General features: G+C 45.7%; 1 protein-coding gene across 2 annotated transcripts; it reads right to left on the reverse strand.

The window, feature by feature from the left end:
- Positions 1-251: 251 nt before the first annotated feature.
- LOC120916448 (chemokine-like receptor 1) lies at positions 252-8,007 on the reverse strand. 2 transcript variants are annotated; one of them, XM_040327422.1, is made up of 3 exons: positions 7,923-7,990; positions 5,569-5,676; positions 252-1,789 (listed from the first exon to the last, which is right to left on the reverse strand). In XM_040327422.1, exon 3 carries the CDS (start codon positions 1,756-1,758, stop codon positions 673-675), a length of 1,086 nt encoding a protein of 361 aa, XP_040183356.1. In that variant the 5' UTR covers positions 1,759-1,789; positions 5,569-5,676; positions 7,923-7,990; the 3' UTR covers positions 252-672. The 2 variants fall into 2 exon arrangements, with proteins under 2 accessions (XP_040183356.1, XP_040183355.1); XM_040327421.1 differs by lacking the exon at positions 5,569-5,676 and having other exon boundaries at positions 7,923-8,007.
- Between the last annotated feature and the right edge of the window lie 4,248 nt (positions 8,008-12,255).

Consider the following 12,255-nt stretch of genomic DNA (forward strand, 5'->3'; position numbering starts at 1 on the left):
ATCGTGTATGGGCCCCTTCGGTCAGTTATCCTTCGGTCAAAAAATTTAGAACTTGCTTTAAAATTGAACCGATGGACGCCTAACCGATAGGTCAAAACCGATGGTTAGTACGCAAAAGCATCGGTTAAAAACCCACGCATGCTCCGAATCAAGTCGACGCATGCTTGGAAGCATTGAACTTCATTTTTCTCTGCACGTCGTTGTGTTTTACGTCACGGCGTTGGACTTGATCGTTTTTTTAACTGATGGTGTGTAGGCACATCAGACCATCAGTCAGCTTCGGACCGTTCTCATCGGATGGACTGATCGCGTGTACAGGGCCTAAGTCTGTTCCCTTATAGGTATTTAATTTGTTTGCTTGGATTCAGCTTCTAACATCTTCTCTTAGAAATTATCCAACAGCATGCACAAAAGTTTTTATTGGTCCTTGTAATCTCAGTTGTTTGATAGCCGTTTTTAATTATGGTGGTATGGTAGCAAATGTTAGTCCTGGAATTCCGAGACAGGATATGATCTTCTTCAGCAATTGGCAGTTTCAATATTTGGCAAATTTCATACAATTCTCTGCTGGACATGATAAAGCCTTGGGAAAAATATTATAGCATCCTGAAAAACACCTCAAAGCCAATGAGGTCTCCATAGTATGTATTGTTCCATAAATATAGTCCAGTCTCACACCAGCTGGGAATCTGACGTTGATTTGGTTTTGCTCTTGGAGTCTATTTGGGTAGATTCCTCGGAGAAGGCTCTCTCAAATATCGACCGGAGGGAGCTATGGAATTTCTGTTTGAAATCTCGACCCATAAAGACATAGAGAATGGGGTTGATACAACTGTTTATAAAAACCAAACTGGAGGTAATAGGTATTCCAACAAAAGTTATGTAGTAAAGGTGCTCATTTTCATCATAATTTGCAGACAACTCCAAAAAGGAGAAGACGTGGTAGGGAAACCAGCAGACAAAGAATGAGATGATAACAGCTAGGACAACTTTGAAAGGCTTGTTTGATGTGGTCATGTGATTTCTTTGGATACGCAAAAGAATTACTGAATAGCATGAGATGATTATGATCAAAGGAATAAAAAAGCTGACGATAAATCGAATGATTAGTGTAGCCTTGTGTCTTGGATAGGCAACTTTTTCATCCTCATGAAAGTTGTTATAGCACGAAACATGATCTTCTTCAGCACCGTATATATCTCGGAATATAAAATAAGGTAAACTGAAAATGAATGCTAGGATCCATACTGCCACGGCTATAAAAGAGGCCAACTTCGGAGTTCGGTGATTCTGACACCAAACAGGAAACACGACGGAGATGAATCGGTCAATGCTGATCATGGTGAGCAGGAAGATGCTGGCGTACAGATTGATGAATAGAATAGTGCTATTCAGCTTGCACATGAATTTTCCAAAAGGCCAGTGATACTCAAGCGAGGCATGAGTAATGCTCAACGGTAGAAAAAACGTGAAGATAAAATCAGCTATGGCTAAATTAAGGAACCACACAACATTGACAGTCCGTTTCATTACAAAGGCGGTAAAATAGATAACCAGACCATTTCCGGTGGTCCCTAGTACGAAAGCAAAAGAATAGATCACCAGGGAGAACACACGGAGATGGAATGCTATACGTTCTAGTCTTTCATCCTCTTCAGAATAGACCTCAGGGGTAGATTCATAGTAAGCCCAGGGGATTGTGGTCTCTTCTTTAAGAGTAACATTAGAAACGGGATACTCCATTGTAAAATTCTTCATTTTCCCAAGACAGTTTGGAAGTGGAAAAATTCTGTAAAAAGAAGTGAAGAAGCTCAAAATCCAGTCTTATTATTGGTCATGCACAAGAAAAAAAACAAAAATATATTCTACGGTCCACTTGCGAAATAGGGCAATGACTGTAAACTTTTGAAAAACATATCCTATAATGTGTTTAAAGCCAAAACTTTTTCTAGTTTTAGAGTAGGGAAGGCTTAGAACAGTGCTTTAAGTGGGCCAAAAGAGGTGCCGGTACTCTATTAGGCGCCGGTGCGCCCCCCCCGCCCTTCCCCCCCCCTCCCCGCGCCCCCCCACCATCATTAAAAAAATAGCAGGTCCCCTCACCATTGCAAGCCAGCACCCCCCCCCATCAAAAAAAAATAGCAGGTCCCCTCACCATTGCAAGCCAGACCCCCCCCCCATCATCATTAAAAAAATAGCAGGTTCCTGCACCATCGCAAGCCAGCCCCCCCACCATCATTATCATCAAAAAAACATCAGGTCACCCTCACTCAGCTGTGACTCACGCTCACGGCGGTCATCTGTCACTATGCTCCCCCACTGGGTTCTGGCGCGCTGATACATGTCCCGCCCTCCTCCTCTAGACCAGCTAGTGTGACAGACAGCGCACTGGCTCTATCACACGTCACAAGCTAGTCTTCTCTAGGAGGAGGAGGGCGGGACATGTATCACAGCGCGGCGCGCTCTTTTTTAAATCCTCCGCGGCCCGAAGCCGCAGCAAAGGTATAAAAGAGCCGCATGCAGGCTCCGGAGCCGCGGTTTGCCGATACCCGCACTAGACACTCGGCGGCGGCGGCGAGAAAAAAAAAAACCTCGGTCATCCTGGGGCTGCATTCCGGTACGGGAAACCCACGTACTGGGCGCATGGAGAGGTGCTGGTACTCTGAAGGGCCATTTTTGGAAGTGGCGGTACCGCCGCGTTCCGGCCCAGTTAAAGCACTGGCTTAGAATATATAAGGTTTTCATTTCTGTCTGTGTCCCCACTGGAGATTTTTGCCTTCTCTGGTGACCATGTTCCCGTGGCTGAATGTGCCCGGGAATCTAAAATTTTAAGTTGTCACCAAAAAAGGAATACAGAGGGAATCTTCCAGTGGAGACACTTTTTCCAATGATGACTGCCTACGAGGCAATTTTCCCCCTCACTGATTTCACTTGAAGTGATGTCTACAAGACAAGAAATTAAGATAAATTTGGGGCACAGATGAAAAAAAAGAGACTGTCATGGGTATAAACAAGTGTTCTCAAAACCAAATGCAGCCCTTTGATCGAGCGGTGTCCGCTCGATTCACACAGTGCCTGTGAGCCACCGAGCTCCGTTCCCTGCGACGTTACGACACACGGGGGCGGAGAATGGCGCCAAATTCAAAAAAGTAAATAAACACCTTACATACAGTATACTGTAATCTTACAGATTACAGTACTGTATGTAAAAAATACACACCCCCTTAGTCCCTAGTGGTCTGCCCAGTGCCCTACATGTTCTTTTATATAATAAAAACTGTTCTTTCTGCCTGCAAACTGTAGATTGTCCATAGCAACCAAAAAGTGTCCCTTTATGTCAAAAGTGGTTTTAGACCAGCTAGAAAACAGCAATAATAAATTATAATCACTTGCAGAATTGAGCGATAGCGATTTGTGGGGAAATTCGTCATAAAAAAATAAAAGTAATGACAGCGACAATTCTGCAACTGAGCACATTTCAGTGATTTTGAGTGAATAACATTAGTGAATAATTTTTATTATAATTACATTATTATTTGTTATAATTATTTATAGTTATTTATTATATTATAATTTATGATTTTGTTTTTCAAACTTTGTTATACCCGGGATGCCTACTAGACTCTTGTTTGGCCAGATTTAAGTGAGTTATTACTAATTACAGGCCCAGCCCTCAAAATTTCCACTCGCCTACTAGCATTTGGCGAGTGGATTTAAGCTGGGGGCGAGTGATGACAGGGCTGCATGACCAATCTCCCTCCAATCTGTGCCTACACTTAGAGTCCCGATGAGATTGGCGGCCGAAGAGGAAAGGTGCATGCTCGGGAAAAGTAGTCTGGTGAGCCGCGCACAGGCAGAGCAGTACACAGGTGCTCTCCTTACAATTCTCATTAAGCCATGGGACCTAACAGTATGACCTCTCTGAGCCTGCCCCCCTCCCCCGGGCCCCAACCAATGTAGCTGGAGAGCAGAAAGTAATGAGTGAGGTGGAGGATTGCCAAAATTACCACTCCGGTGCAGCACTCACTGAAAGTTGCCCTGACATGAGAGCGGCAGCCTTCTAGTTTGTGCAGTTTTCTTCTCCTTGTGCTCTATGTAAGTGTCCAACAGTTTAGCCTGAGCACTGTGAACAGACTGGTCTCAATGTGTGCTGTGTGCTGTCAGTGTGCGCTGTGCTATGGTGTCAATGGCTGTGCAGTTGTGTGGATCTCAGTGCTGGATTGTACTCCCTCCCGCTGTGCTGCACCTCCTCTCCTCTCTGCCAGCCTGAATAAAAGGGGGAAGTGGGGACATGCAAGCGTGGAGCCGCACACACAGGCTCCTGATGATGAGATGAATGGGAGAGAGAGGATGGATGGATGGGAGTTGCAGAGGAGACAGCAAGAGAATGGGGAAGAGACCCAGTTCTAATGCCCTGTCCATCTGGTCTGCCCCCAGTGCCCTGTCCCTCTGGTCTGCCCCCAGTGCCCTGACCCTCTGGTCTGCCCCCAGTGCCCTGTCCCATTTTGTTAAAGTTGTTGTTGGTAATATTTAATTTTGTAACTTGATTCTGCATAAAACATTGTCATTCCATGAAATAATCTATGAGGGCGTGTTTACGGCTGCAATTAGGCGCAGGGCAGTGTATGAATTAGGTGGGGCAACTGGTGGCGAGTAACTCTTGAGGCCTGGCTAGTAGCTCAGGACTTGAAATTTTGAGCCCTGACAGGCCTACAATGTAAAACGCCAAATTTCCTTGCAAAATAATGGTACCGCTTTCAGCACCTAAAATCTGAAATAATCATACCGCCAGGGAGGTTAAGGACTGCGATATATAAACTTTTGATCAGGGTCATTTAGGGAGTATCTGTTGCCATTATGATTTTAAAAGAGTAAACACATTTGTTTGATAATAAATGTCTTCAGCCAAACACTAACCATGAGTGAAAGAAAAGTTTTTTGTGTTATCATTCGTATTCTCTGAAAAATGGCCAAGAAACCATAAATTCTGCCAGGGTATGTAAACTTATGAGCACAACTGTATATGTGTTTTAATGGTGCCTGACATTTTGTTGTAATGTAGTTCTGTTGGTCATCACATTTATTCTTTTATATATTCATTTAAGTTTCACTTGACTTTCGAAAAAGTTTTGTTAAGTATTGATATTGTCAAGCATTCACCTATCTGTAAACGAGAGGTTTTAGGAGTCTAGGAAAGAGGATGTTTAGGATTTTTTTTTTTTTTTTTGTGGTTTGTGGAGCAATGTGTCAGTTTCCAAAATCCTACTACACAATGCTGACCTAGAGATTATTGTCATACCAAAACCAAGAAATGTTTTGAAACCCATGTTTGTATGTTGACCAAATTAAGACACAGAGGACAGTTTATGCATTTTGGTTCTCTCGAAATTAGGTGTTGGTTTAATGGATTTATATTCCACCGTTGATCAGTCAAAAAGATCTCCCTTTATGTTGGTAATAAATGAAATATAACCCTTACATAAATAACAAAAGTAAAAAAAAAATCTCTTTATCATAAATGATCATCAATAAATGTCTCAATTATACTGGAGATCAGTAAAAATGACTCACTTTTAAAAGGTAGGGCTGGTCCAGTGATAGGTAGTGGGGTGCTGTTTTTGGTACTAAAGCAACTCACACACCCCAGTTAGCTGTGAGCCCCACACAGGCAAAACAAATCTGAAAACAAAAAAGTTCCTGCGTGTCAGATGAATGTATGCAGATCCAAATAGGAAGATTAATTCGCAGCTACCCCTCAGTCTTGCCTTAGGACCTTTCACACGGGGCGGATCAGTAATGATCCGTCCCGTGAACCTCCGCTTGCTCAGCGGGGATCGCTCCGTTGATCCCTGCTGAGCCGGCGGATGACAGGGCGGTCCCCGCACACTGTGCAGGGACCGCCCTGTCTTTTCTCTGCTCTCCCTTATGAGGGGATCGGATGAACACGGACCGTCTGTCCGTGTTCACCTGATCCTATCCGCCAGACAGATGGAAAAGTAGGTTTTTCCTCCGTTACACATTTTGGCAGATCAGAGCGGGTCAGATGTCAGCGGGCATGTCACCGCTGACATCCGCGGCTCCATAGAGGAGCACGGAGCGCCCGTTCAGGTCCGCCTAAAATACTGGCAGGCGGACCTGAACGGGCTGCCCGTGTGAAAGAGCCCTTATACTAACTTCCATCTCAATCCAGTCATAAACAGTGGCTCTCCCGAGTTGTTCTCTCTTCATTGGCTCACACGGCAGTGGGAGTCATTGGCTTTTTATTTTTTTATTCCAAACTTTAGAATCACTTTAAGCTCAGGCTAACAAAATAGAGGCACCACTGATTTCAGGATTTCAACAAGGGTCAGCCACTTTACTGAAAGCATATCTAAAGCCCAAACTGGTTTTAGATTAGTATAGAATGCTGCCCACCCAAGGGAGTTCGAGTCTCAAGCACCCAACAGGAAATCTGTACAAACTAAGACACAATCCCTTTTTGGACAATTGCCAATAGAAAACAGTATCCACATCGAACAATGGGGTTGATTTATGAGTGCAACATCTATTACAGCTGTGCTTGGTAACCAATCAGCTTCTACCTTGAGGCTGGGTTGACACTTGTCCTACAAACGGTCCTACATTGGGAGCCTCATGTAGCATGACGTGTGAAAATCAATGTTTCCCTATGAGAGCAGTCTTAACTGGTCCTACACAAGTCGGTCCGACTTTGAAAATGCTCCCTGTACTACTTTTGGTCCTACATTGATCCTACTTCAACCCATTGAATATCATTGAAGTCGGACCAAAGTAGTATCCTGTTCATGAAAGTAGGATGGATGTAGGACCAATGTAGGATAAATGTAGGACCGATGTAGCAGAGCAAAGTAGGATGAAAGTAGTGTAGTAGTGTGAACCCAGCCTCAGATGAGTCAATTAAACTTTGATTAAAAAAAAACCTGGAAGATGATTGGTTTCAATGCAGAGCTGCACCAGATATTGCACTCTCCAGTTTTAGTAAATCAACCCCAATGTCTTGTCTATTCTTCTTTCAGTAACTGTAAAAATTTGGTTTTCCCCCATCATTGTCTGTTCGAATGACAATGATCAATAGGAGAAGCTGAGAAGATGAATCTCCCCAGCAGTGACAAAGATAGAAATAAATACAAGATTTTCAACACTTCCCCAGTCTCCAAAACTTAAAAACACTTTAACTTTAGATATACTTTAAAAATCTAAGCCTGTCCACTACAACCCAAGTCCTTTGTCTAGAGCAGAGGTCTCCAAACTGCGGCCCGAGAGCCAGATGTGGCCCTTTGCAAGCCTTCATCTGGCCCTTGGGGCAGTATTGAGGCACTATTCCTCCCAATGACACCAACAATGGGGCACTATTTATTCCACTAATAGCAATGATGGAGCACTATTCCTCCACCTACTGTTCACCAGCACTGGGGCCATGTTTATTCTCAATGATGCTCGGCCCTCTGGAATTTTCTACCCCCACTGGTCATAATCCGGCCCCCCTTAAGTCTGAAAGAGTAAACTGGCCCTTAGCTTGAAAAGTATGGAGACCCCTGGTCTAGAGCCCCAAAAAAAAGTATTGCTATAGAGGTGACTATGCTCACAAACTATCTATTCACTGCTTTGCCTGATTTACAAACTGGGGTTGCTTTATTAAAATGGGAGAGCGTGAAATCTTTTGCAGCTGTGCATGGTAACCAATCAGCTTCCAGGCTTTTTTTGTCAAAGCTTAATTGAACAAACTGAAGTTAAAAGCTGATTGGCTACCATGCACAGCTGCAGCAGATTTTACACTTTTTCCGTTTTAGTAAATCAACCCCACTGAGTTATGTGCCAGTAATAACTATTCTGTTGAGTATCTATTAGCAAACTTGTTTTTAAACAAAACCATAAATATACTGTATATATGTGTATAAGTTACTTACTTGAACTTTCCGTGTCCTGATGTTCCTCTCTGGATCCTTCTATGAATGTTCTTCCTTCTGCTGTTGAGTCACATTTATATATGCTGAAGGGTTTGACATCACTTGTTAGATAGGGAAGTTCCTGTAACATCCTCTTTCGAAAATCTTCTTCACTGATGTAGAATGATCAGTAGTGACGCCTCATCTATGTCACACATAGCATTGCCCATCTGTCGGGAAGGTGGGAAACCTACATGTACATTTAAATTAAAGTGTTGTTAAAGGGTTTGTAAAGGAATTTTTTTTATCTTAATAGCTTCCTTTACCTTAATGCAGTGCTGTTTTCATGTCCTCATTGTTCGTTTTTGCTCTCAAGTTGCTGTAATTCTTCTCTGATCTCCACACTTCCTGGTTGTCTGTTTCCTGATAACCACAGTACTGGGAGCTTTCTCTCTGTGGTCACTAATCAAGGAGGTGTGATTACTGTGTGTCTAAAACCCCACAGCACCAATCAGTTTTGTTTTCCAAACCATCACTGCCCTGTATTGGCTCTGTGTCAGGGAAGGTTCCCCCTGCTGGTGTTACTGCTATGTTATCCTTGGGCTGCAGTACTGGCGTCCACCAGCGGGGCGTTCTTAGCAGTGTGGAGCACACAGCCCTTCCTGCGTTCAGGTGTGACCTGAATGCAATCAGCACGCCTCTATAAATACCCGGCGTGTGTAATCACTCCTCGCCCTGGTATCGTCATACCTCCTGGACCTGAGCTTGTATTTGACCCTGATTTCTGGACCTGATCCTGATCCTTGATCCCTGCCTGGACTTGTCCTCCCTGTGTCCTGATTCCTGTTCCCTCTTGGATTCCTGCCCCGCAGCCTGTCCATCCATCCGCTCCCTGATCCGCTGTGTTCCCATCCTCACCCATCTACTGACCTCCCATGTGTATGACCTTGGCTTGGCTCGTTTATGAATACGGTATTCCCCTTTATTTGTACATACTGTTTGTCGTTTTATTGTGCACTGGTGGTTCACACATTTGTAAATAAACCCCTTTTATTTCACTACTCACCTTGTTTGGTTCCTCTGTGCGGTCACACAGTCTGATCTACCAGCATTCCTGACAGTATACCAGGGCCATCCCTTGATCAGACGTGATTGCTTTGAGGAACCATACTGGTGTAGTGTGTGGCTCTAAACATGGATTTCAATGAAATCATTTACTATTCTCTGCTGGCAGAGGAGGATGAGGAGTATTGTCGCCAGGTTCTGGAGGGGTGGACTAGTGACCAGCTGATGGAAACTATCCGATCGGCTCATTCCTGGGTGGATCAGGGTTGCATAACTTTCAATGATGTTCAGGCATTAATCCGGTTGTGTGTAAAGCCAGCCCTGTCATTTATTCCTGATGGCAGTGACGATTTCTCTCCCCCCTTCAGTCATGACCAAGTTGAATCCTTGATATGGTTATTAGAGGATGATCCAGTTTCTTTTGATGAACATTATTCCTCCTGTCCCCAGCAAAAGTTGTCTGAGTGCATTAGTTCTGTGCAGTCTCTGATTAGACAAGGTGTGTGTGAACCTGCTTTTGTTCAGCCTGTGCTGCAGGCATGGTCAGATCTCCTGATTTCTGCCAAACCACCTGTTTCCAGCCCTGCCATTAACCACTCACCTTCCCAAAGATCCATCTGTCCATCACCAATGGCAACCCCAGTCGAAGCTCAGTGTACACTGCTTCCCACCAGATACCAATATCCAGTCTCTGCTCCCTGTACCTATCCTGCATACAACCCACCTGTCTTTTCTCAGCCGCCTACTAACCCACAAAAACTTCCTCCAGCTACTGTTCCCTCTACTCTGCCATATCCCAATCCTCCTTTCCAGTCCGCTGCACCCCTTACCTACAGAGCTTCTGTGGCTAAGCCCAAGAAAAAACAAAAGTTTTTCCCAACCAAGATGATCCTGCCAGTAACCCAACCTGTCTCCACACCAACCAACCTGCTCCAGTCTGCTTGCATGCCAGCTGAACCTGATTCTGCCAAACCTCTACCTGCTATGCGGCCAGTTTGCCAGCCTGATCCTGTATGCCAGCCTGAAGTTCCTGTGCCAGTTTGCCAGCCTGAAGTTGCTGTGCCAGTTTGCCAGCCTGAAGTTGCTGTGCCAGTTTGCCAGCCTAAAGTTGCTGTGCCAGTTTGCCAGCCTGAAGTTGCTGTGCCAGTTTGCCAGCCTGAAGTTGCTGTGCCAGTTTGCCAGCCTGAAGTTGCTGTGCCAGTTTGCCAGCCTGAAGTTGCTGTGCCAGTTTGCCAGCCTGAAGTTGCTGTTTCAGTGTCATCTGCCCTGCCTGTTTCAGTGTCATCTGCCCTGCCTGTTTCAGTGCCATCTGCCCTGCCTGTTTCGGTGCCATCCGCTGCCCAGTCTGAGGTGTCCCTGCCCGCTGCCCAGCTCGACGACCCGGAGTTTGCTGCCCAGCTCGACGACCCGGATTTTGCTGTCCAGCTCGACGTCCCGGAGCCTGCTGCCCAGCTCGACGACCCGGAGCCTGCTGCCCAGCTCGACGACCCGGAGCCTGCTGCCCAGCTCGACGACCCGGAGCCTGCTGCCCAGCTCGACGACCCGGAGCCTGCTGCCCAGCTCGACGACCCGGAGCCTGCTGCCCAGCTCGACGTCCCGGAGCCTGCTGCCCAGCTCGACGACCCGGAGCCTGCTGCCCAGCTCGACGACCCGGAGCCTGCTGCCCAGCTCGACGACCCGGAGCCTGCTGCCCAGCTTGATTTGCCCCTATCTGCATCCCAGCTTGATGTACTTTTTGCCCAACTTAAGATTTCTGTACCCGCTGCCCAGCTTGAGCTGCACTTTGCCCTGTTAAAAGTCATGGACTTTCATCCGGCCCAACCTGATGTGATTTTATCTGCTGCCCAGCTTGACACCACGGACTTTCCCCAGCAACATCTAATTGGAGCGTCCGGAGGCCGCTCCTTTGGGGGGGGGTACTGTCAGGGAAGGTTCCCCCTGCTGGTGTTACTGCTATGTTATCCTTGGGCTGCAGTACTGGCGTCCACCAGCGGGGCGTTCTTAGCAGTGTGGAGCACACAGCCCTTCCTGCGTTCAGGTGTGACCTGAATGCAATCAGCACGCCTCTATAAATACCCGGCGTGTGTAATCACTCCTCGCCCTGGTATCGTCATACCTCCTGGACCTGAGCTTGTATTTGACCCTGATTTCTGGACCTGATCCTGATCCTTGATCCCTGCCTGGACTTGTCCTCCCTGTGTCCTGATTCCTGTTCCCTCTTGGATTCCTGCCCCGCAGCCTGTCCATCCATCCGCTCCCTGATCCGCTGTGTTCCCATCCTCACCCATCTACTGACCTCCCATGTGTATGACCTTGGCTTGGCTCGTTTATGAATACGGTATTCCCCTTTATTTGTACATACTGTTTGTCGTTTTATTGTGCACTGGTGGTTCACACATTTGTAAATAAACCCCTTTTATTTCACTACTCACCTTGTTTGGTTCCTCTGTGCGGTCACACAGTCTGATCTACCAGCATTCCTGACACTCTGTGGCTCTGTACAGCAGAGAAGCAGGAAACATGCAAAAACGAAACTAGAAACTACAGGTACATTATATGATTGATTTTAATCGTTTTTAAAAGGAATCAGTTAACTATTATGTCTCTATACCCTGTAAACAGTCATTTTAGCAAAAAATAAAGTTTTATTTACAACTCCTTTAAGCCACACTAACCTGTATACAACATCAACACTGTGTGTGATTTATAAAAATAAATGCTGCAAATACCTCATTTCACAGCTGAGATTGCGATCACATGACTGTCCAGCTTTCCTCTTTTCCTCCTCTGAGAGATGCAACGGGCGGGGCTGAGATTTCCCTGGTGATGTAAGTCTGGAGGGGAGGAGGGGAGGAGAGAGCTGGCTAGTCATGTGATCGCAATCTCGGCTGTGAAATTAGGTATTTGCAGCATTTATATTTATAAATCACACACAGAGGGGAACACTGTGATAGGAGGCAGTGTTGATGGTGTATACAGGTTAGTGTTATGAGAGCAGCAAGAGGGGGAGGGGTGGCACTGCCATAAGCAGAGAGGGGAGGGGGAGGAGGACACAGGAGCAGAGAGGAGACAGAAAGCAGGCTGCGGATGACTGAGACATGTAAACTGACCACAGTATCCGGGCTCAGCAGCCATCATACACCATGGTCAGTTCACAAGCTTATGACCCAACTTAGGGTCAGACATTAGCATCGCTTTTAATTTTCTTTTAAATTCTGTTTTTAACTAGTTTATGATTGTTTTACTGTGTACTATGCTAAGAGATCCTTTTCTGTATATGGGATATGTT

The sequence above is a fragment of the Rana temporaria genome, chromosome 10, assembly GCF_905171775.1.
Source record: "Rana temporaria chromosome 10, aRanTem1.1, whole genome shotgun sequence".
NCBI classification, from domain to species: Eukaryota; Metazoa; Chordata; class Amphibia; order Anura; family Ranidae; genus Rana; species Rana temporaria.